This window comes from Enhydra lutris, unplaced genomic scaffold (assembly GCF_002288905.1).
Source record: "Enhydra lutris kenyoni isolate GAN:26980312 unplaced genomic scaffold, ASM228890v2 scaffoldscaffold75, whole genome shotgun sequence".
Lineage (NCBI taxonomy): Eukaryota > Metazoa > Chordata > Mammalia > Carnivora > Mustelidae > Enhydra > Enhydra lutris.
This window is the reverse complement of record NW_019154159.1, coordinates 295262-315954: the sequence shown is the minus strand read 5'-3', so window position 1 is coordinate 315954 and position 20693 is coordinate 295262. Positions and strand designations below refer to the sequence as shown.

Below are 20693 nucleotides of genomic sequence, written 5' to 3'. Positions count from 1 at the left end.
CTCTCCTTACCTCCTACCATGAGTCAGACAAGGGAAGGACTGGTTTAAACCCCTCCAGGCTCAGAAATAGACTGTTCCAGCCCTGACCAGGAGGACCGTCCCTTCCCACCATACTTGGAGTGGCAGCTCTGTCCCTGGGAACAAATGTCACGAAGCCCGAATGTAATCGATCAAACAAACAGGGTTTATGGCAGCAGGAGAGAGCTGTTGAACCCTGCCTGGTAGCTAATTAATGAGCTCATTAGGAGACAGAGTACGTGGGGAAGGAGGGCCAGGGGCGCCTTCAGGGCTGCCAACTTCTGGGATGTCCTGGGCTGAGCTCGGACCAAGTGCCCATCCCACAGAAGGAGGCTGACCCCTGAGCCCGGCTGGGGCCGCACCCCCCCTTGACTCAGGCTGCCCACGGAGCACCCTGGGCTGTACTGACTGTGGTAGTGAGCAGGGGCGAGCATGTCCCAGGCATGGGCATCAGAAGCTCAGTGTCCAGGTCCTGCCCTTGGTCTCGGGCCGCAGACAGTGCCCTCCATCTCAGGGAGGATCTGGGGAGGGGGAGGCTTTGGGGAATCCAGTCTGGTCTGGGTACCCCTTCTCAGAGGCTCTGGGCCACCTTCTCCCCAGCATTGGCACTTCGGAGTTCTGCCAGGTCGTTGGGCAGCCTCAGGCCTCCAAGTAGACCTCCACCAGCCCCCCAACAGAGTGCATTCGGTAGAAGACCCCCAGAGGCAGGCCGAAATTGACGATGGTGAACCAGGTCCGATAGCCATAGAATTCTTGTTCTAGCCCATTCTCAAACTCCGGGTGTATGCCAAATGCGGGCATCATCCACAGCTGGGGAGGAGAAGAGGGGGGTGAGAGGAGAGGGCTCTCCGTGCCCCAGGACACTCCACTTGGGGCCGGGGGAGGCAGGCCCCCACCCTAACATCCCCTCAGCCCTGGGCTTTCAAAGCCAGCCTTCCCCCCCACTACCCCCCACCCCATACCACAGCCACTTCCCTGGCTTGCCAGTCTGAACTCCAGGGGTCCATGAGGCCCCACACTGCCACCAGCCATGGCCCAACCTTCTGAGCCAAGCTGGGCTCCCCTGTGCCCCGACCTCAACCCCCTTCTTCCAGTGTTAACTTTCTCTGCTCCCTCCACCGGCCTTGGCTTCTGTCCAAATTCTGCCCCTTTCTCAAGGCCCAGACTCAACCTTCATGAGGCCTTCCTTGGCCTCTCGGGCCTGCACTTCCTTCTCTGAGCTCCTACTGCACTTTCGGGCCAGGTTATGGCATGTGGCGGTGGCTTCACCACCTGAAGAGTTTCCAGCGTGATGCACCTGGGACGTGGCTTTCGACATGCCCTCAGATCACCCTGGTTGTCTCGGCATTGCCTCAGTTTCCCCATCTGCCAAACAGGCGCCGGGATGGTGCCTAACGGGGCCTGCTGCTCGGGGGTTAGCGAGTGGAATCAGTGAGATGCCCAGCGGCAGCATGGAGAGGCGGACAAGGGACCTCAGCAGTTACCAAGCAGTTATCCTTAACTCCTCCCGCTGGAGAGTTTTTAGAAAACCAGGCACTTGATGATCTCTTCCGTTGACCAAATTCAGTGAATGATCAATTATTTGGTAATTCCCCAGCGGGTTCCCAGGTGTCTCTCCAACTAGAGAGTAAACTTGCAGAGGATGGAAATCTTACGTTTCTTGGTAAAGAGCACTTAGCGTCATGCCTCGCACGTTCACTCATGCCAGGCACCTTGCAGGACGCTGGGGGGACCCTGCTCTCAAGCAGCACGGGGCTAGTTGGAAAGAGGCAGGTGTCCTCAACAACACAAGGGACAGGTCAATCGCCCTTGCCATAGTCAACGAGCCCGGGAATGCGCCGGCCCCGCCCCGCCCCGCCCCCCGCCCGCCCCCAGCCCCTTCCCACTCACTGTGATGTTGCAGAGGATGAGGAAGAGCGAGATCTCCTTGAGTGCCCGCCGCTTCCAGTTGAGGTGGCTGTAGGAGTGGATGTAGGCCAGCGAGGCCCGCCGCAGGTCCTGGCCCAGCTCTAGCAGGGATCCCCGGCGGGGCGGCTCAGCCTCTCGCTTCCCTGCCGGGTGCTCGGATGCCGTCTCCCAGAGCGGGCGCCGGTGCAGGCCCTCGATGATGAAGAGGTTCTGCGCGATGTGCTGCAGAATAAGCAGCAGCGAGTAGGCCAGGATGAGGCGGTTGAGCAGCTCATGGGGGCGAGTGGCCACGATGGCCACGATGGAAAAGTAGGCGATGCCCATCTGGCCCAGCGCCGCGCCCATGAGCAGCACCACGTCCAGGCTGCGGGTGGGGTTCTTGAGTGTGTCCAGCTCGCGCTCCTCCAGCCCGTGGATGGCCGTGCCCGCCAGGCATGCCAGGCTCATGGAGGGCAGCACGGCTATGTAGAAGGCATAGTAGAGGGTGAAGTACTGGCGCGCAATGGTGGGGCCACTGGCTTCGATCTGGAAGAGCACGAAGACGCACACGCCCGCCACCAGGGCCAGCAGGCCCAGCAGTGGCCCAAAGATGGCCCCATGCAGGCGGAAAGGAGGGGTGCCGGGGTGAGTGTCTGTGTGGGGCGCCAGGCGGCGGCTGACGTTCTTCCACATGACAAAGAGCACAGCACAGCAGATGAGGCAGTACTCGGTGCTGAAGGGGTAGAGCATCAGGTAGCCCCTCTGGAAGACCTCACACACGGTGGCATTGAGACAGAGGCAGGTGTTGGTGTCATTGCCTGGGAGGGGGCAGGGCGCAAATGTGTGACAGTTACTCAGATGGGCCCTGCTCGGAGGAAACCAGCTGCACCAGGAGGGAGTGTGTGTGTGTGTGTGTGTGTGTGCGCGTTTGAGGCCGGGAATCACGTCTCCTTCGTACCAAAGAAGTTTTCCATGAGGGCGTTGAGCTCAGCCTCGATCTCGCGGTGCATGGAGTCGTTGGTGACAGCCAGAACCCACAGCAGCAGGTCTGTGGCCAGGGTCAGCATTAGGCCACACCTGGAGGAGATGCCACACTCTGCCCACACAGCCTGGCCGGCTCCCCAGGTGCCCCGCCCTCATCACCACTGCCTTTGGGGTGACCTCTCTTTCCCAAAGCCAGATCCCATTTGACATAAGGACTACAGGGGAGGCAACCCTAGAAGTCACTTGGGACCCCTTCCCAGACTAACCCGCGGCCCCAGGGACACCATGTCCAAGGAAGTTGTGGGAGCAGGTGCTAGCAGGGGGCTGGGGGAACCCAGGAGTTGGAGGGAGAGAAAGGACCCCATCTTACCTAGTGAAATTGGTCTGGATCTGAACACAGTCCTTACAGTGTTTCCAAAGCACCCAGGTCTGAAAGAGATGGGGCCTTGAGCCCAGGGCTGGGGGTAGTGGTGGTGGGACTGTTTGCATGCCCCAATTCCTTGTGTGTATTTACAATGGAAGTGACAGTGAGGAAGTCTGGATTGGAATCCTGGCTCTGCTATTTCCTTGCTGTGTCATCTTGGGCCAGCGGCAAAATATTTCAGAACCTTGGTCTCCTTAGCTCTAAAATGAGGCTACATAAAAGGCCTACCTCTCCAGGGAATGCCTATTCACTGGGGAGATGGAAAGGACAACGCAAAGAAATGCCTAGCACAATGGCCGGCACGGGACAGGGACTCAGGAGCGCGAGTAGTAGTAGTAAGTACCCCTTGCTAAGAGTAGCTCTGTGTACCTGGGTGGGGGTGTGGGGGGTGTAGATTTCATTATATGCAAATATGCACGGGCAGATGTATTTGTAGGGGTCTGCATTTCAGTGACACATTGGGTGTGCAGGTACACGTAGGTGTGTGTGGTTGTGGGTACGTGGAGGCAGACATTAGTGGGGGGCTGTGGTATGTGTGTACCCCCAACCGCGGGCCATGTATGTATTTGCCTGTGTGGCGGTTTCTAGGCACAGGTCGGGCCTGTGTGCACTCGGTGCGGGGACGGGAGCGGAATGTCACCTGGACGCCGATGAAGATCATCTCGATGACAGGGAAGATGAGTTCCAGCTGCGACTTGCAATGGATGTGGCTCACGTCGTAGCCCACCCGGAAGATGTTGAGGCAGATGGTACAGCTGCCAAAGAGCACCAGGGAGCCTGGCCGGGCCAGGGGGCTGTTGAAATCTCCCCAGGACCTGGCTCTCCCACCCCACCCCTCCCCACCCACCCAGTGGCCCCACACTCACCCCGCACCCAGATGGGTCCCGCGTGAGGGTCATGGTAGAGCACGGCGCGTGGGTGGCGGGTGGTGCGGGCGGCAAAGTAGAGGAGCCAGAGGAGGGACAGGGCCTTCAGCACGGCCAGCAGGATCCACACATCACCCAGCGTGATGGCCACGTTGTTGAAGATCATACTGCAGATGAAGGCTCCACCCAGGAACACCACATTGAGGGCCAGGAGCCCCGAGAAGAGCTGCCCCGCCTTCTGGGCCTGCCTGTCCCTCCGCAGCAGCAGCGAGAAATGCCGCACCAGCCAGGACCGCTGGTGGGGTGAGGCGGGAGCTCCCATTTTCTCAGCCCCCGCGTCCACTTGGCTCCCCTCGGCCGGGGCTGCTCCAGTCTCCTGTGCTTCCGGGGAGGCCATGGATGGAGCCTGAGAAGTGGCTGGGGAGAAAGGGTCCTGGTGGGCTGCCAGGCTATCCTGGCTTCATGGAGGGGACTGCTGTGAGACCTAGGGCAAGATATGCAACCTCCCTGGTAGGACAGGGGAAAGGACAGCAGCTGCCCTGTTTACTTTACAGGACCCGAGGAGGTTCAAACAGACCCAGGCATCTGGAAATTCTTTGTGCTCTAAAGAAACATAGGGGTTATTTTGATTGGCTTGAGGAATACCTCTCTCCCAACACCCTGCAGGGCTATCCCACTCTCTGCCTCAGTGTCTGATCTTGAGATGGAAAATAACGTCTGTTACGGGAGCCATGGGGACGTCGGCATCATGTCTGGACGCTGGACATTTTCCAGGGTTGTGACTTTGCATCACAAGAAGGCAGCTTGTGTTCCACTGACGTCTGGGAGGAATCTCCCTTCTTTAAAAAAAAAATTTTGAAAATTTTTATTTATTTATTTGAAAGAGAGAGCATGAGAGGGGGGAGTGTCTGAAGGAGAAGCAGACTCCCCGCTGAGCAGGGAGCCCGATGCAGGACTCCATCCTGAGACTCCAGGATCATGACCTGAGTTAAGGCTCTGAGCCACCCAGGCGCCCCAATCCTTCTGAAGGCAGGGAGCGCAAGTAGGTGTCCTCTCTTGTTCTGACTCTGGTTAGTTGGGTAGTGGTTGCCTAGCGTGCTGTGTTGAGAAGGATCCTGAGGCCGAGTGTGGCTATCATTTGATACCCTATTATGGTCACATATGGGTATAGATAAAATTACTCCTTTTATTTATTTTTTATTTTTTTTGAAGTTTTTTTTTAAAGATTTTATTTATTTATTTGACAGAGAGAGATCACAAGTAGGCAGAGAGGCAGGCAGAGAGAGAGAGAGGAGGAACAGGCTGCCCCCTGAGCAGAGAGCCCGATGTGGGACTCGATCCCAGGACCCTGAGATTATGACCTGAGCTGAAGGCAGAGGCTTAAACCCACTGAGCCACCCAGGTGCCCTAAAATTACTCCTTTTAAAAGGTCTAGAAGAGGGGCACCTGGGTGGCTCAGTGGATTAAAGCCTCTGCCTTCGGCTCAGGTCATGATCTCAGGGTCCTGGGATCGAGCCCCGCATCGAGCCCCACATCGGGCTCCCTGCTTGGCGGGGAGTCTGCTTCCCCCAACCCCTGCCCGCCTCTCTGCCTACTTGTGATCTCTGTCTGTCAAATAAATAAATAAAATCTTAAAAAAAAAAAAGGGTCTAGAAGACACCCACCAGATTAACAACAGGACTTTCTTCTGGGGAAGGGAGGAGGGTATTAGGGTTGGGGATGGTTTAACCTTCTAGTTTTTAAAAGCATGTTATTTATCTAATTAAAATTAATTTTAAAGCACATTAAGGTTTAGGGGGGAAAGTTCTGGGATTGATTTGCAATGTCTGCCATGAACAAGGGACTTGGAAACAGCATGCATGCTATGCCCCAGACTTGGACAGAATTGACTTCTGTATGCACCATCCCCCCACCCCGACTCCCAGACAACCTATGAATGCTCAGCAAAACATGGGGAACACCACTCTTGACTCTTCTCTTTTCCTGGATGTCTTCCGCTACTTCCTCACCGTCCTCAAGCTTTCACTCGGGCCAAGTCTTTGCCATGCCTTTCTTGAACCCAAATATCAGGTCGCAGCATTCCTGTAGTTCAGGGCCGCAGCCTGGAGTCCAGCACCCTCCCCTGTGGGCCCTTCAGGTACCCATTCCTTGTGGGACTGAAGCCGCATTAGAGAGTGGGGATGCCCTGGGTGCTGTTCTTGTGGGAGGCTTCCCCTCAGCTGACCTGGGAGACTCTCTCAATATCCCCGGCCACCTCTGGTGCCTTCCTTTGGGGCTGCCACTGCCCTTACATGCTTGGTGCTCTGGGCCCATGGTTCCAAGTGCTCTCTGTCCCCATCCTCCAGGCTATAGGGGGCCTGCACTATCTCAGCGAGTGGTGTCTTCCTCCCCACCTCTCCTAGAGTAGGTGGGCACCCTCCTGACCTCTCCCCTCACCCCTCCACCTCTCAGGTCCAAACCTGTTCATTCTAGCCTACAAGTCTCCCTTGGATTTTTCTTTTCTTTCTTTTTTTTTTTTTAAGATTTTATTTATTTATTAGATAGTGAGAGAGGGAACACAAGTAGAGGGAGTGGGAAAGGACTAAGCAGGCTTCCCGCTGAGCACAGAGCCCAATGGGGCTGGATCCCAGGACTCTGGGATCGTGACCTGAGCCAAAGGCAGATGCTTAATGACTGAGTCACCCAGGTGTCCCTCCCTTAGATTTTTCTTGACCTCAACCTCTACCCTAGTCCAGGGCCCCCTCCTCTCTCTCCTGGACTGGGTCTCCTTATCCACTGTGCCTCTCCCCTACTTCAAGTCCAACAAAGGCAACCAATTGCTGTGACTTATTTCAAAGACAAATACCACAAGAATTCACTCATATATGGAATTTAAGAAACAAAACAAACGAACAAAGAAAAAAGGAGACATGAGAAATCAGACTCTTAGAGAACAAACTGGTGGTTACGGAGGGGAGGTGGGTGGGTTAAGTAGGTGATGGGAATTAAGAGCACACTTATCGTGCTGAGCACTGACGAATATATAGAATTCTTGAATCACTATAGGGGACACCTGAAGCTAATATAACACTGTATGTTAATTATACTTGGGTTAAAATAATAAATTAAAAAAAAGGCAAACAATTGCCCTCAGGATAAAGTCCAAACTACCTTGCATGGCCTGCACAGCCTTTCATAAGGAAACCAGGCAGTGCATGTTTTGTCTGGGCTTGGAGGCTAGCTTCTGTTGGTTGCTTCCTGGTCTTGCCTTGACTTACCTCTCTAGCACTGTCCTCGGACCCCACTCCCTGCTGTGGGCTGTGTCATCTCGCTGCAGTTCCCACAATGTGCTGGCTTTGGCTCACCTCCCTGTCCACGCTCACTCCACCCTTTGCCCATGATGCCCGCCCCCTTGCCCTTTGGCTGACTGCAACTTAGAGCAGAATCCCACCTCCTCTAAGCGGCCTTCCCTGAACCCCATGTCAAGGCGGCACTAGGAACCCCCACTGCACCCCAAACTTGTTGCTGCATCATCACTTATCATGCTCGCTCCATTTAACTCACTGTGTTTTGCTCTTTGCCTTTGGACTCTGAGCTTCAGAAGCGTTAGCCTTCTCCTCTCTGTAACCACCAAAAGACCCTCACCACACCTGTCTTTAAAATACAGCCTCTCCAGCCCCCACTCCCACGTGAACTTGCTCAATGTTTATACCTTCTTTGGTTCTCTTATGGCAAATAGAATAAGAACACTCAGTCCTTTCTTTAAGTTTCTACAGGTGATTTTGTCCCCCTTTCCCAGGTCTCTCTGTCGTCTTTGCTCCAGTTTCCCCCTTCCCTGTCCAGGCCCTCTGTCACACTCGGGAACCGGCCCCCATATTGATCCAGGCCCAGCCAGAGGGCTTCAGGGCTCCACACTTCTTGCGCCTCCCTGATTCACTCCTGGAGCCTGCTGTTCCTCTGCCTTGCCTGCCACCTTCCATCAATGGCTCTCGCCCATCCTCATCACCTACCTTAAACACCTCTCCTGGGAAGCATTCTCTCCCTGCTCAAGCATCTGCTGAGAGTGGGTGTGCACTGTCTGTGGAGGGGCTGTGAGCATGGCTGGCTCCCCTCAAGGCCAGGAGCTCCTCCGGGTAGAAACCAGGTCCTGCTTAACTTGAATCCTCCAAACCTAGCACAGGCAAGACGCTCTCACTGACTGACTCCGCCATATTCTAGGGGAGATTTCAGCACCCAAGACATGGACAGAGACCCTTCTCATTCTGTGCTTTCAATCCCAGCCCAGCCCGGGAGACTTTAGAGATGATCTTTATCTTTCTTCCCAGGCTCCCCCGCCTAAATTGAGCAAGCGTAAGGCTCGTAAGGATACCTCCCTACCCCGTTTCTCCCAACTCTGACTGCTCGTTTTCAGCCTTCCCCAGAATCTGTCTCATCTTCCCAGGGCAGTATCGCCTAATGATTAGGAGCCCAGAGTCTGGGGGCTCCTGGATCGCTCAGCCAATTAAGCGTCTGCTTTTGGCTCTGGTAACTAGCACAGGATCCTGGGATCTAGCCTCAGGTTGGGCTGCCTGCTTGGCAGGGAGTCCACTTCTCCCTCTCTCTCTGCCCCTCCACTCCCCCCTCCCCTCACTCGTGGGCTCTCTTTCTGCTTTCTCTATCAAATAAATAAATAAATAAGTCATATTAAAAAAAAAAAGAGTCCAGATTCTGTCACTTACTACCTTTGTGATCTTGGATAAACTACTTAGACTTTCCGTGCCTCGGTTTCCCGATATGTAAAATGGATGTACAACTATGGAATAGTACCTGGTACATAGAAGATGCTCAGTAAAGATTTCTTGAATGAATAAATGAAGGACTTAAGGCATAATACCTACCTCATAGGGGTTTTCTCAAAATTAAGTGATTTAATGCATGTAAATGCACTTAGAGCCTGTTAGCTATTCGTACATTTCCTTCCAGTTCTGCCGAGGTCCTGGAGACGCTGGAAGGGTCAGGATTACTGGTGAATTTCAGGGGCGGTTTTTGCTGGACTGAGGGGTAGAGGGGACACTGGAGAACAAGATTCCGGGTCCCCTCTCTCCAGGGTCCTCGCCCTGTCTTCCCTATCCTCCCCATCCCCAATCCAACCCTCCAACAGTCGCTAGAGGGAGCGCTGAAAGGGGCGAATTCCGTCCGCCGCGGGGAGCGTACCAGGGTGGGGCACGTAGGGGTCTCGGGGAAGAGGGGGAGGGCACCCAGGACTGACAAGGAGGAATCCGCCGCCCTCTGGCACTTCCCTCGCCGCGACGCCAGTCCAAGGGAGGGCCGGAACACCAAACTGGTTTGTGGGTCTTGATTAGAGACAGGTGTTGAAAGCGGCGCAGCCGTCGGGGCGCGGCGCCTGGCTAGGAGCGCAGGGCCAGCTCCGGAAGAGGCTGCTGAGCGCGGACTGGGAGCTTGGGTCTTTCTCTACGAGCCACTCGAGGGACTGCGGGGTCTGGGGCAGCCGCTACACATATGCCTCAGACTGGGCGTCCAGGCAGTCCCAACTCCACACCCCTTTACCCAGCCGTCCCGGTTTTTGCTTCTTTCTGGCCTCGGCACCCACCTTTGGCTGTGCGCGCGCAGACCCGCTGGGGTGGGGCGCGCCCTGCTGACTTTTGTGTGCGTTCCATCCGCGGAAAGGAGGTGGGGCGCGGAGCTAGAGTTGGGGTAGGGGGCAGAGAAGGGCGGGTTCCGTGGTCGCCAGGGGTTGGTCTCCGCCCACTCATCCCGCCCTCCCTCTCCTATCCCTGTAGCCCCTAGTCTTTGAACCTGGTATTGGGGGCGGAATAGGTGTCGCTGTCAAGGTGGGCTCCCCGGGAATGTCCCGCCAGCAGTCCAAGGGCGCTCCCTGTGCCTAGCCGGGCCGCCGGGAGCCTTACCTGAGGCCTGGCCGGGCATCGCGGCCGGTTGACCACCGACTGCGAGCACAGCGCCGATCTTCAGTCCTGGTGAGGCCCCCGCGCCCGCACCGATACCCCCGACGCCCTCCCCTCGCGGGACTGCGCAGCCGCTGCTCCGGCTCCTTGCCCCATCGATTTTTCTGTTGACTTAGGGGAGCTCATTAATCCTTCGTTAATTACCCCGCCAGGGGCTCCAGCCCCGGCCGTGCAGCCAATAGCGAGGCGGCTAGGCGGGAGGGCGGGGCAGGAGGCGGGGCAGGCTTGCGGCCTCAGGGTCAGTAGACCTGCGACCGCCCGCCTCCCGGGTGGGGTGGGGTGCAACGTCCTTAAACCTCAGCAAAGGGGTTCCGGCCGCACTTTCCTTTGGTGGCCAAGCAGGGAGCAGCCTGAGTCCCTCTTCCCCCAGGTCTGGCGTCATCTTTCTCTGTACCTCACCCAGTACTCGGGAGGGGTGCGGTCTCGCAGCAACCTCGCCACTCCACTCTCTCTCCCTAAATCGAACGTGAACTTGGGGCGGAAGAGACCTCATTCTGAAGAGCCAGGAGGCGGGTGGGGGAGAGAAGTCGCCCCCTCTGGCCCTCCTCACTCTTCCCGCAGCCTCTGAGACCTGCCCACCTCATTCTGCTGGCAGGGTCCAGGTGCGTTCCTCCTCTCAAGTCCCCAGTGCTCGAGGTGCCGCTGCTCCCATCTCTCCCACCCCAGCCCCCATCCCAGTCCCCACTCTGGCCTGCCTCCCTTCACCTGACTGTGGCTGGGCACCAATTCTTCCTCCTCTTCTAGTTGGCAAGTCTCCTCTTCAGTCTTTGCCTGGCTTTCTCAGGTTCTCTCCCTGCTAAGTTCATCTCGTGCCTTTCCTGGATTAGAAGCCCTAGAGCTTTGCCTCGGGACCCCCCAGGGAGTGGGGGTGGTGGGTAAGAGGAAGCCCCATGCAGTGAGGTTCTGTGCCCCCCCAACACCTCTTCAACTAGAACAGCTCTGTTTGTGTTACAAACTTGGGTTCCTGAAATATTTTATTTAAAGAAAAAGAAGTTCCGCTGTTTGAAAATTATTATTCTTAGTAGAAAGGCTCTGGCTCTCTTTAGCTCTGTGACCTTGGGCAAGTCACTTTACCTCTCTGGGCCTCAGTTTCCTTTGTAAAAAGAGAGGTAACGTGACCTAGTTGGGCTAGGTCAGTCTTTCCTAACCTTTTTTGCTTCATGGAACACATAAACAAATGTATTTGGCCTTTGAGGATAAGGGGAAGAGGAAGATGGCAGCCTGCTTAACTCTGTCCAACCCCTCCCAGCCACCCAGGTACTTACTAGTCTGTAATCACCTGTAACTCCGATTTGCCTCTCTCATTGAAAAGCTTGAGACCTGAAAATCTCCAGGGTTCCTTCCAGCTCTGAGCCCCAAGATCCTCTCCTGCAATTATCTCAGGTGGGGAGACTGAGACAAGAAGTGGGGGGCAGGGGGCGAACTGGAGGCGGTTCCAGCTCCAGACAGCAGTCCTCACCAGGCCACGGGGCTGGAATCAGGGGTGGGGCCAGAACCGCAGCCACTTGCTGATCTTTCCTGGTCCCGGCTGCTCTAGGGAGAGGTCTCTCCTCCCCACCCACTCCATGCTGCAGAATCTGCTGGGGTGGGTGGGTATGTCCTGGTTGTGATGTAAAAACTCATCCTGGAAAAATAACTTTGGTGCAAATTCTACCCTGGGGCCCCTGGGGCAGGGTGGGGGGGTAGGGGGGTTGGGGGGATAATATGGCACAGTGACTGCCAGCCTGGGGTTCTTTCCTGCGGGGGCGGGGGTGTCTCTGAGTGGGCACATGAACCGAGAACCGAGCCCCATCCCTACGTGTCTCTCAGGGGCTTCAGGACAGCACGTAGACCTCCAGCAGGCTGGAGACAGCATGCATACGGTAGAAGATGCCGAAGGGCAGACAGATGTTGACGATGGCCGCCCAGAGGGAGTAGCCATAGAAGTCGACCTCCACGGTGTTGCTGAAGTGAGGGCGGGCTCCGAAGGCAGGCATGATCCACAGCTGTGGTGAGAGAGGGGGGCGTCAGGACCTGGCCCGGACTGGCCACTTGCAGGTCATTGCTGTGGACTTAGCTGGGGGAGGAGGTGACAAGATGGGGGTCCCAGCCCTCTAGTTTGTTGGACAGCAAGGGCTGGACGCTGGTGAATGGGGAACCTCAGGATCTTGGGCAGGGTTTGGCACTCACTAAGGAGCTCAGAAAATGGGCCCAACTGAACTTGTCCACCCCCAGGCTGAGGCTCCTTCTGTGATCACTTCTCTACCCTGTTATTATGGCTCATTTGTCAGATGGGGAAGAGGAGAAGATAGATGATGTGAGAATTTGGCACAAATGCCCAAATCAGCGGCTCGCTCCTGGACAGATGTGTGCAGGGCAGTGGGAGAATCACACAGGCCCAGGGCAGGGGTGTCAGGATCCAGCCAGAAGTGAACTCCACCCCCAGCCTCCATAAGCTCCGTTCTGCAGCTCCGCTCCTTTCCCAGGTCTGGGAGGAGGTTAACAAAGGAAGCCTGCTTCATCTTTCGCTGGAGCTCAGACGGTCCGGGTGTGGGGTATGAGGCAAGCAACAATGGCTTCCAGGGCAGCCCCACCCTCCCCAACCCCAGCTGACTGTCCTTGAACACGCGCGGCTCCTTTTGGAGACTATTTCTGTCCTCTGAAATGGAGTCGGAGATGATGCTCCTAGATTGACCCAGGAGCAGATACCCTGAGCAAAACATCCAGAAGGTGGCTCCCAGCCTGCTGGAGAGGGCCCTGCATGGGGGTGGAGGAGGTGAGGGCAGGGCCGGGTTGGGGTGGGGGGATAGGGGAGAGCGGGGTGGTGGGTGGGGGAGGCTCCCAGGCTGGCCCAAGATTTAAGGAGGTTTTGAGCTTTATTGCTTCTACTGGAGGGTCAGAGACTGGTGATCACCTTTTTTTTTTTTTTTTTTTCTTTTTAAAACCGATTACCTGTAGGCTGGGCAATATTCACAGTGGGAACACACTAAAAATGCACTCAGGTCAGGGTCATTGGTGTAGTTTATGCCCTGGGTGGAATCCCTCTGCAGACATGCTCTACATCGGAACAGACCCACATTAAGGATGTTTGTTTGGGGGTGCCTGGGTGGCTCAGTAGGTTAAAGCCTCTGCCTTCGGCTCAGGTCATGATCCTGGGGTCCTGGATAGAGCTCCACATCAGGCTCTCTGCTCAGTGGGGAGCCTGCTTCCCTTCCCCTCTCTCTCTGCCTGCCTCTCTACCTACTTGTGATCTCTGTCAAATAAATAAATAAAATCTCTAAAAAAAAAGGGGGGGTGTTTGTTTGTATATTGGGGATATTTTTCTGTTGGACGTTGTAGCTGAAAGGGCCATTTTTATACTGAGTGAAACTTCAGTAGAGCTGCTCTTTATTTGGGATGTACTCACATGGGTACATGTTTGCATATTAGAAATTTCTCCCCTGAGGACTTTATCCACACTGGACTGTTTCTCTATTGGGCTGTAGCCGCAGGAGGGGTATTCTTTTACTGGGGTGTTTGTCTTCATGGGGGGTGTTTCTGCCCTGGGGTGAAGTCTGTTGCTAACACACGGGGTTTCTCTTAGGAAGCGGTTCTGCTGAATTAGCCGGGAGGGGGCGCTGTCGCGAATGCCCCCCTTCCAGGCCCCCCCTCTGCCGCCCTCGAAGAGAGCGCTCACACTTAGGCGGGTCTCTGCTACTTCCTGCTGCTGCTCCAATTATTCTGAGAAGTGGGCTGGTCACAAGTTCCCAGGAGCAGTCACACCTTCCACCTAGGGGTGAGGGCACCCTCCCTCTACATCACTTCACAGCTCCCTCTCACTTCCGCCCAGCCCCCATGTCAGCATTCCCTGGGACTCCTCCAGTTCCATCTGCAGCCTAGATGCCAGAAGGCTGGGATTTCATTCTCTCTCTGTGCCCTGGGATGCTGTTTGCTCAGGGACTTCATCTGACCCTCTCCGAACCTGCTTCTCTCCTAGAGAGCTGTAGGCTTCTCCAGTGGGCTGGGGGCAAGACAGAGAAGGGCACGTGAGTGAGCCTGAAAGAGAATCCTTCCTTGGCCTTCTCTTCCCCCCAGCTCCTTCCCATCTCCCCCTGCCCCACGACCGCCAGTTACTCACGATGACATTGCAGAGCAGGAGAAACAGAGAAATGTCCTTCAGGCACCGGCGTCTCCAGTGGCCCCTGGGAGCCAAGATGATGGCCACTGCTTCCTGAGGGCCCACTGGGTTGGTGCCAACCAGCCTAGGAGTGGGTGGGCAGCCAGGCAAGGTGTGGAGGGCATCCAGGTTGGCAAAGGTAAGACCATGGCAGGGCTCCTTGGGGGTGGTATCATGGGGCTCAGCCCCGGGCGGTCCCCGGTGGAGGCTTTCGATGATGAACACATTCTGGAAGGTGTGCTGGGCAATCATGAGTAGAGCATGGGCTAGGTTGAGCGCCCCCAGCAGGTCCCTGGGTGTGCCCACCACCACGGCTACGATAGAGTAGTAGGAGATCGCATACTGGCCCAGGGCAGCGCCCATCAGCAATGCCACATCCAGGGTCCGAGTGGGGTTCTTATGGTGATCCATGGCCCGGCGATCAAAGCGGTAGATGACCGAGCCACTCAGGCTGACCAAGGTCATGAGCCCCAGACAGATGATATTGAAGCTGTAGTAGATGACCAGGGCCTGCTGGAGGCGGCCCCCCTCCGCGCTCACTTGGACCTCGTAGATGATGAAGACGGCCAGCCCCACCATGAAGAGCATCAGGCCCAGGATCGGGCCAGCAAAAAGGGTCTCCCGGAAGAGGCTGACCCGGGAAGGGGTGTGGCCGTGGCCGTGGGTGGAGGAGGCCAGCAGCCTGCCCACATTCTTCCACATGACGTACAGCATGGTGGACGCAAACAGGCTGTACTCAATGTTGAAGGGATACAGGTAGAAGTAACCCTGCTGGAAGATCTGGCAGATGACCGTGTTGCAGGAACAGTCTCCTCCCACAGAGCTGCCGGCACGCTGCTCCACTGTGGGGAGAGAGGCACGGAGCTGGACCGCCCTCCCGCCTTCCTGGGGGAGTGCTGCTCCTCTCCATGGTGACCTTCGTCCCTGGGGGATCACCATCTGCCCTATTCACCTCCATATCCCAAAATGCCTGCACAGGGCCTGGCACGTGCATTCGTTCCACGAATATTTACTAAGCACCTACTATGCGCCAGAGACTGGGACGCATCAGTAAACAGTCAGTGCTCAATTAACAAAAATCGGAATCGCAGATTCTGCCTGCTGCATCCTATTCTGTTCCTGCAGGTAGACATTTCCAATCCTTCCCAACCAGTAATCACCCCTGGCTCTCCACGATAGGTGAGGTTTTGTTCCTGATAGATGGTGGCCCTCATGGGAACCCCAAGCGTTCAATCTTCCTCGCAGCTCTCCCCGGCATCTGACTCAGCCCAGAGTGTGAGCTGCTTTCGGCAGGTGTCTCCTGTGACCTCCCATCATTTTGGTTTGTAGCACACACACAGGAATCTTGTCCTGTGTCCAGAGTGTGCTCGATAGAATGCCTTGGATCTTGGGAAACATCTCTTTGGATTCCCAGAACTATTCCCACTGGTTTTGCCGATGCAGAAACCGAGGCTCACCAAGGTAAGGTGGCTTATAATAGCAGAGTTATTGACCCGACTCCTAACACCGGGGCAGCTACCTTCCTAGGAGGCCTCTCGGCACCCCCAGGGCCCCAGCATGTTAAGTTGGCCACCTCTCTGGGTCCTTTTTTTGGTTTTGCTTTGTTTCAGTAAGAGAGACAGAGCGAGTATGCACGTGTGCAGGGAGAGGAGCAGCGGGAGAGGGAGAGGGAGAATCTTAAGCAGACTCCACACCTACCCAACTCAGAGCCCGATGTGGGGCTCAGTCTCATGACCCTGAGATCATGACCTGAGCCAAAATCAAGAGTCTGACACTTAACCAACTGAGCCACCCAGGCACCCCCTCTGGGTTGGTTTTAACCATCCTCAGGAACCCTCTGTATGTGCAAGGTGGTTCTTTATCAGTCCGGCTGGGCTGGGGTCTTCCGCTCTATGCTTTCTGCTCCTGGACCCTTCCATACCGGGAGTGTGTGTGTCTTCAGGCAAAATCCAGATGGACTTAGTAATCTGGTCTGGTTAGTGGGGGAGGGGGGCCCTACAGAAGTCCAGAGAGCTAGGACCAGGGGACCTGTGGATCCTATTCTTTCTCAGTATATCATATTGGTTCAAAGCAAAGATGGATCTCAACACTAGTTCTCCCAATTTCAAGCTCTATTTAACCTTTTATGCCTTGGTTTCTATATCTATAAAATGGGAATACTAACAGTACTCATCTCAAGGCTCAGTTGGTTAAGTCTCTGACTCTTGATCTCAGCTCAGGTCATGATCTCAGGGTTGTGAGACTGAGCCCCGCACCAAGCTCTGGGCTCAGTGCAGAGTCTGCTTATGATTCTCTTCCACCCTCTGCCCCCTTCCCCCACCCCCTCTCCTGCTCTCTACCTCTTTCTCTTAAAAATAAAAAAAAAAAAAAAACACAAAAAACAAACCTAGTATCCATCTCATGGGGAAGTTGTGAGGGTTAAGTACAGTAGAGTGTTTAAGACACTTAGCACAGCAGCTGACATATCAGTAAAGTGTCACTATTGTCCTTGTGGTTATTATTTCTACCTCCTCCTTGACACACTCTGTCCCATGCATCCACTGTTGAGCTATTCTCCCTCCCCTTTCCTCCCCTTCATTTTGATCACCCTCATCCTTTCATTCTGGAGCCCAAATCCGTTCTTCGGTGGGATGGAGACCTGAACAGTGGGCCCAAGGCTGCATCCTCCAGAAAGAGAAGATGTTCCTTGACACCATCCCTCTGGAGTCACCTACACCTACCCTTCTTCAGAGGTGGAGCCTGGAGCAGGGGGAGGCTCTCCTCTCTCGTGGGGGCAAGGGAGTCGAGCACCCAGCCAAAAGCCTGGAAGTCCCTGGACCGGGTTTAATCTGGGATGGATACTCACGGTCAAGGGCGAGGCGAAGGTGGCTGGTGTTGCTGTGGGAACTATCATAGGAGTGGGTCTGGTGCACGGACTCGTCCACCACAGCTGCCATCCAGATGGCCAGGTTTGTGGTGAGGGTGAACATGAGACCGCACCTGTTTGGGAAGGGGGAGCAGAGAGGCCAGTGAGAGGCTGGCCCATCGTGGGTCCCTGGGGAGTTGGAAAGCTGGGGAGCTATACTGGGAGATGATGCTGGGAAGCAAGAAAGCAGGGTGAACAGAGAGGCTGAGTTTGGAAGGAACACTTAGTCTGGCCAGGATGCCACACAGGAGAGGGCCAGGGGATGTCCAGGAGCTCAGGCCACTGCCACTCCCTCTCCTAGAGGAAAGCACATACGGGCACTGTATAACTCATGTCACCAAAACACACAGGTATGAGTGTGCAGGCACACACCCATACACACAGCACAGCACAGCCTGGTGAAATTGGCTGAAAGAGCAAGGGGGCCTTGGCTGAAACCCCACCTGGGGTGCAGAAAGAGGACCCGGGCCCTAGGTTGGAAAGCTCATCCCCAGGGGAGCACGGATGTTGAGCCGTGGGGCCAGCACTCACCGGGTCAGATCCAGATGGACGTGAATACAGTCTTTCGAGGAGACCCAGAGAAAGTAAGTCTGTGTTGAGAGAGAGTGGGGGAGGTCATTGACTCTGGAGTGCCCGTGTCCAAACCCAGCAGTATGTTCCCTCTTCCTCAAGAGCCCCCATACTAACCTACCAAGTTTGTCTTAGCTTTACAAAACGAATAAGGAACTTTCTCTCTTTCTATGGAACAATTTGTATAAAATAGTTCTGTTCTTTCAGAATTTGCAAAATGTTGCCTGTAAACTCTTGATGTTTGTTTGTTTGTTGTTACTGTTGTTTTCAGGTAGAGTTTGACTGTCTAGTTACTTATTCCTGGGAGCGAGGCCAGTCTGAGGCTGGGTCTTATCCAAGGTAGAGAGAGTCTCTGGTGGCTTCTCGCCTCCCCTTGGCAACATCCCTGCCCCATTCCTATCCTTTGTTGTCCTGCAACCCTCCCCTAGTTACCAATAAATCCTTGTCATGGTATTTGTTGATGTGGGGGCATCTGTATTTTTGCTCTATCTGAGTATTCTTCAAACCCATGAACTGAAAAAGTGTAACACTATTGTTAAGTACCAAAGTCATAAACGTGTTGAATTGTGGAAATCGACAGGGCTGATGTTTCAGGAGAGGGAACCCTACATGTGGTATTCTGGTCGTGGTGCAGGGATGAGATCCGTTCAGGTCCCATGTAAGAACACTCCTGCCTCAGCTCAATCAGGAGATCTTTCAGGATGTTGTGTGTGCAACAAATAAAAATACATATCCTTGACCTTGTTTGAAAAATCCCAGGTACAGGGTACCTTATTTCCTGAACAGATATAGAACATAGGGCAGTAGCTGAGGCTAAACTGGCCATGCCCTCCCTCCCCCCAGGACACTGGGCTGAGACTGATGCCCTCTACAGTCACCCAGGGAGGGCAAGCCAGGTTCGAGGAGACATGGCAGCTACCCCAGCTCAAACATCCTAGATGTTAATACCAGCACTGCTTGGGTTGAAATGAAAATCACAGGGCCCCTAAGTAGGAGCTCACATCTGGATATGACTTCATTACCAAGTGCTTCCAGATTTATGGACTCATGTGATCCATGCTACAGTCCTATCCCCACCTTACTTGATTGCTCAGGGTAGAAGAGTAGAGATCTCCAGACCTCATGCCAGGTGTTGGCTCCTTTCCACCACACTGGAGAACGCTCCTCCCACCCACCTGGACGATGACAAACACAGCCTGGGTGAGAGGGTGCAGGATCTTGATGGCCGACTGGCACTCAAAGAAACTGGAGTAGTAGCCAGTCTTGAAGACATCCATGACAAGAGTGCAGATCCCAAACAGCACCAGCCCACCTGGGAATGAGGGGTGGGGTGGGGGGTCAGAGAGGATGGTTTGTAGATCTGAGGATGAATGACTAGATGGGCAGTTGATGGTTGGGTGGGTGGAGGGATGGATGGAAGCCCTCTTTGGGGCTGCTTGGATTGGGGGCAGAACCGCCCTCGGTGGCCTATTTCAGTTGCAGCTTCACCTGTCCTCAGCTCTCCCTCTAAGGCTGTCCCATGACCACCCCTTTTCAGTCTTTAGGAAGAGCAAAGAAGTCCCCCTCCATCCCTCACGTCATTCTTCTTCCAAGGCTATTTCCCTTCCTCTTCTCCTTTAGCCACAGCCTATCTCATCTTCAGCCACATCTGGCCCCCCTGGGAATTTCTCAGCCCCCTACCTTGACGCGCGCTCCACAATTCCTCTGAGAGTCCCAGCCTCTGGCTCCTCTCCTGCCCCCCCACCTCCCCCCGCCCCACCTCCCCTGGCACCTCGGAGCCAGATGGGGCCGGCGTGCGCGTCCCGGTAGGGGACGGCGTTGGGGCAGCGCACGGTCCGCAGGAGGTAGAAGAGGATCCAGAGGGAGGCGAGCAGCATCATGGTGGTGAGCAGCGCGAACACGTCGGTGTCATACACCGCTACCTTGTTGAAGGCGCCGCCGCTGATGAGCGTGCAGGCGAGGAGCAGCACGTTCACGGCCAGCAGCACGGACAGAAGGCGGCCGCCCTTCTTCCACACCTCGCGGGAGCCTGCCCGTGGCTCGGCCGGTGGGCTCTCCTTGGGGCCCGGGGTCGACTCCTCGGACATGGCAGGGGCGACTGGGGGAGGCTGGACGGGTCACTGTGGAGGAAGAGCGGACAGGACCCCAGGTCAACCCCGAGGGCTCTCCTTCCCCCACCTTATCCCTAGATTTAGGAACCGAGAAGTTCCTCACCCGGAGGGTGGGGGTTGCGGGTGGTGGAGGAAGCGCTGGGGAAAGGGAAGAGAAAAGCCGACCCTTCGGGTCTCTCGCTCGACGACGACGACGGAGGGAAGGAGAAGCGGCGGCAGCCCCGTAGGGCCCCGACCAACGTCCCCACTCCCCCGTCCGTCGACCGTCTGGTCCGGGCACCCACCTGGCTGGGCCGGGAGACGGCGCTGAGCTGGGGGTCAGGGGGCGGCGAGCGTCTCCTCTCTCCCACACCGGGCTGGACGGGCGCTTTATACCGGGGAGGGCAGGGTGATTTACAGCCGCGGGAGCTCAGCTCCATAAATCTCTCAGTCCCGCTCACATGATCCATCTTGTCTCCGAGCTGAATTTAGGGAACAGAGAGCGGGAGCAAGATAAGGTAAGATTTATATTTACCCGTTAACGGGCGCCCCCTCCCGCGCCGTCCCGTCACCTTGGCGCGGCCAGGTTTGGGCGCAGCCCTGCACTGCGGCACCCAGAGGGCACCCCGCCCCCGGCGCCCACCGCGCCCTCGCGCCCCGCAGTCCCCGCCGTCCAGAGCCCCGAGGAATGCTGCTCGATAGACTCCCCAGGGGCCCGCGAGCACCCCGACACCCTACCAGACCCCGCGCACCCTATACCTTCGTGCTCCTCTGTTGCTGCCCCAAGATCGGGACCCCAGTGCCCCTTTCCCCGACACCCTCACAGAGACCGAAGTTCCTTCTCCCTCTATCCCTCCCCGCAGCCTTCCGCT

At 55.9% G+C, this 20693-nt stretch overlaps 2 protein-coding genes across 2 annotated transcripts; both read right to left on the bottom strand.

The window, feature by feature from the left end:
- Positions 1-657: 657 nt before the first annotated feature.
- On the bottom strand, positions 658-10196 carry LOC111160422 (otopetrin 3). Its single transcript, XM_022523533.1, has 7 exons — positions 10065-10196; positions 4180-4596; positions 3954-4090; positions 3260-3318; positions 2864-2982; positions 1909-2723; positions 658-828 (listed from the first exon to the last, which is right to left on the bottom strand). Exons 1-7 carry the CDS (start codon positions 10081-10083, stop codon positions 658-660), a joined length of 1737 nt encoding a protein of 578 aa, XP_022379241.1. The 5' UTR covers positions 10084-10196.
- A 1739-nt stretch (positions 10197-11935) lies between these two features.
- LOC111160464 (otopetrin 2) lies at positions 11936-19818 on the bottom strand. Its single transcript, XM_022523608.1, has 6 exons — positions 19503-19818; positions 18907-19043; positions 17693-17751; positions 17102-17235; positions 14218-15098; positions 11936-12106 (listed from the first exon to the last, which is right to left on the bottom strand). Exons 1-6 carry the CDS (start codon positions 19816-19818, stop codon positions 11936-11938), a joined length of 1698 nt encoding a protein of 565 aa, XP_022379316.1.
- Positions 19819-20693: the final 875 nt, after the last annotated feature.

Excerpts from the sequence above, each read along its gene's own strand:
- LOC111160422 (XM_022523533.1), bottom strand. Across the intron at positions 2,724-2,863 it reads CCTCATGGAAAACTTCTTTG|GCAATGACACCAACACCTGC; the intron begins GTACGAAGGAGA and ends GCCCCCTCCCAG. Across the intron at positions 829-1,908 it reads TCATCCTCTGCAACATCACA|CTGTGGATGATGCCCGCATT; the intron begins GTGAGTGGGAAG and ends TCTCCTCCCCAG.
- LOC111160464 (XM_022523608.1), bottom strand. The coding sequence starts at position 19,818 with ATGTCCGAGGAGTCGACCCCGGGCCCCAAGGAGAGCCCACCGGCCGAG. Across the intron at positions 19,044-19,502 it reads CGGCCCCATCTGGCTCCGAG|GTGGGCTGGTGCTGTTTGGG; the intron begins GTGCCAGGGGAG and ends CCTCATTCCCAG. Across the intron at positions 12,107-14,217 it reads TCCTGCTCTGCAATGTCATC|CTGTGGATCATGCCTGCCTT; the intron begins GTGAGTAACTGG and ends CTCTCACCACAG.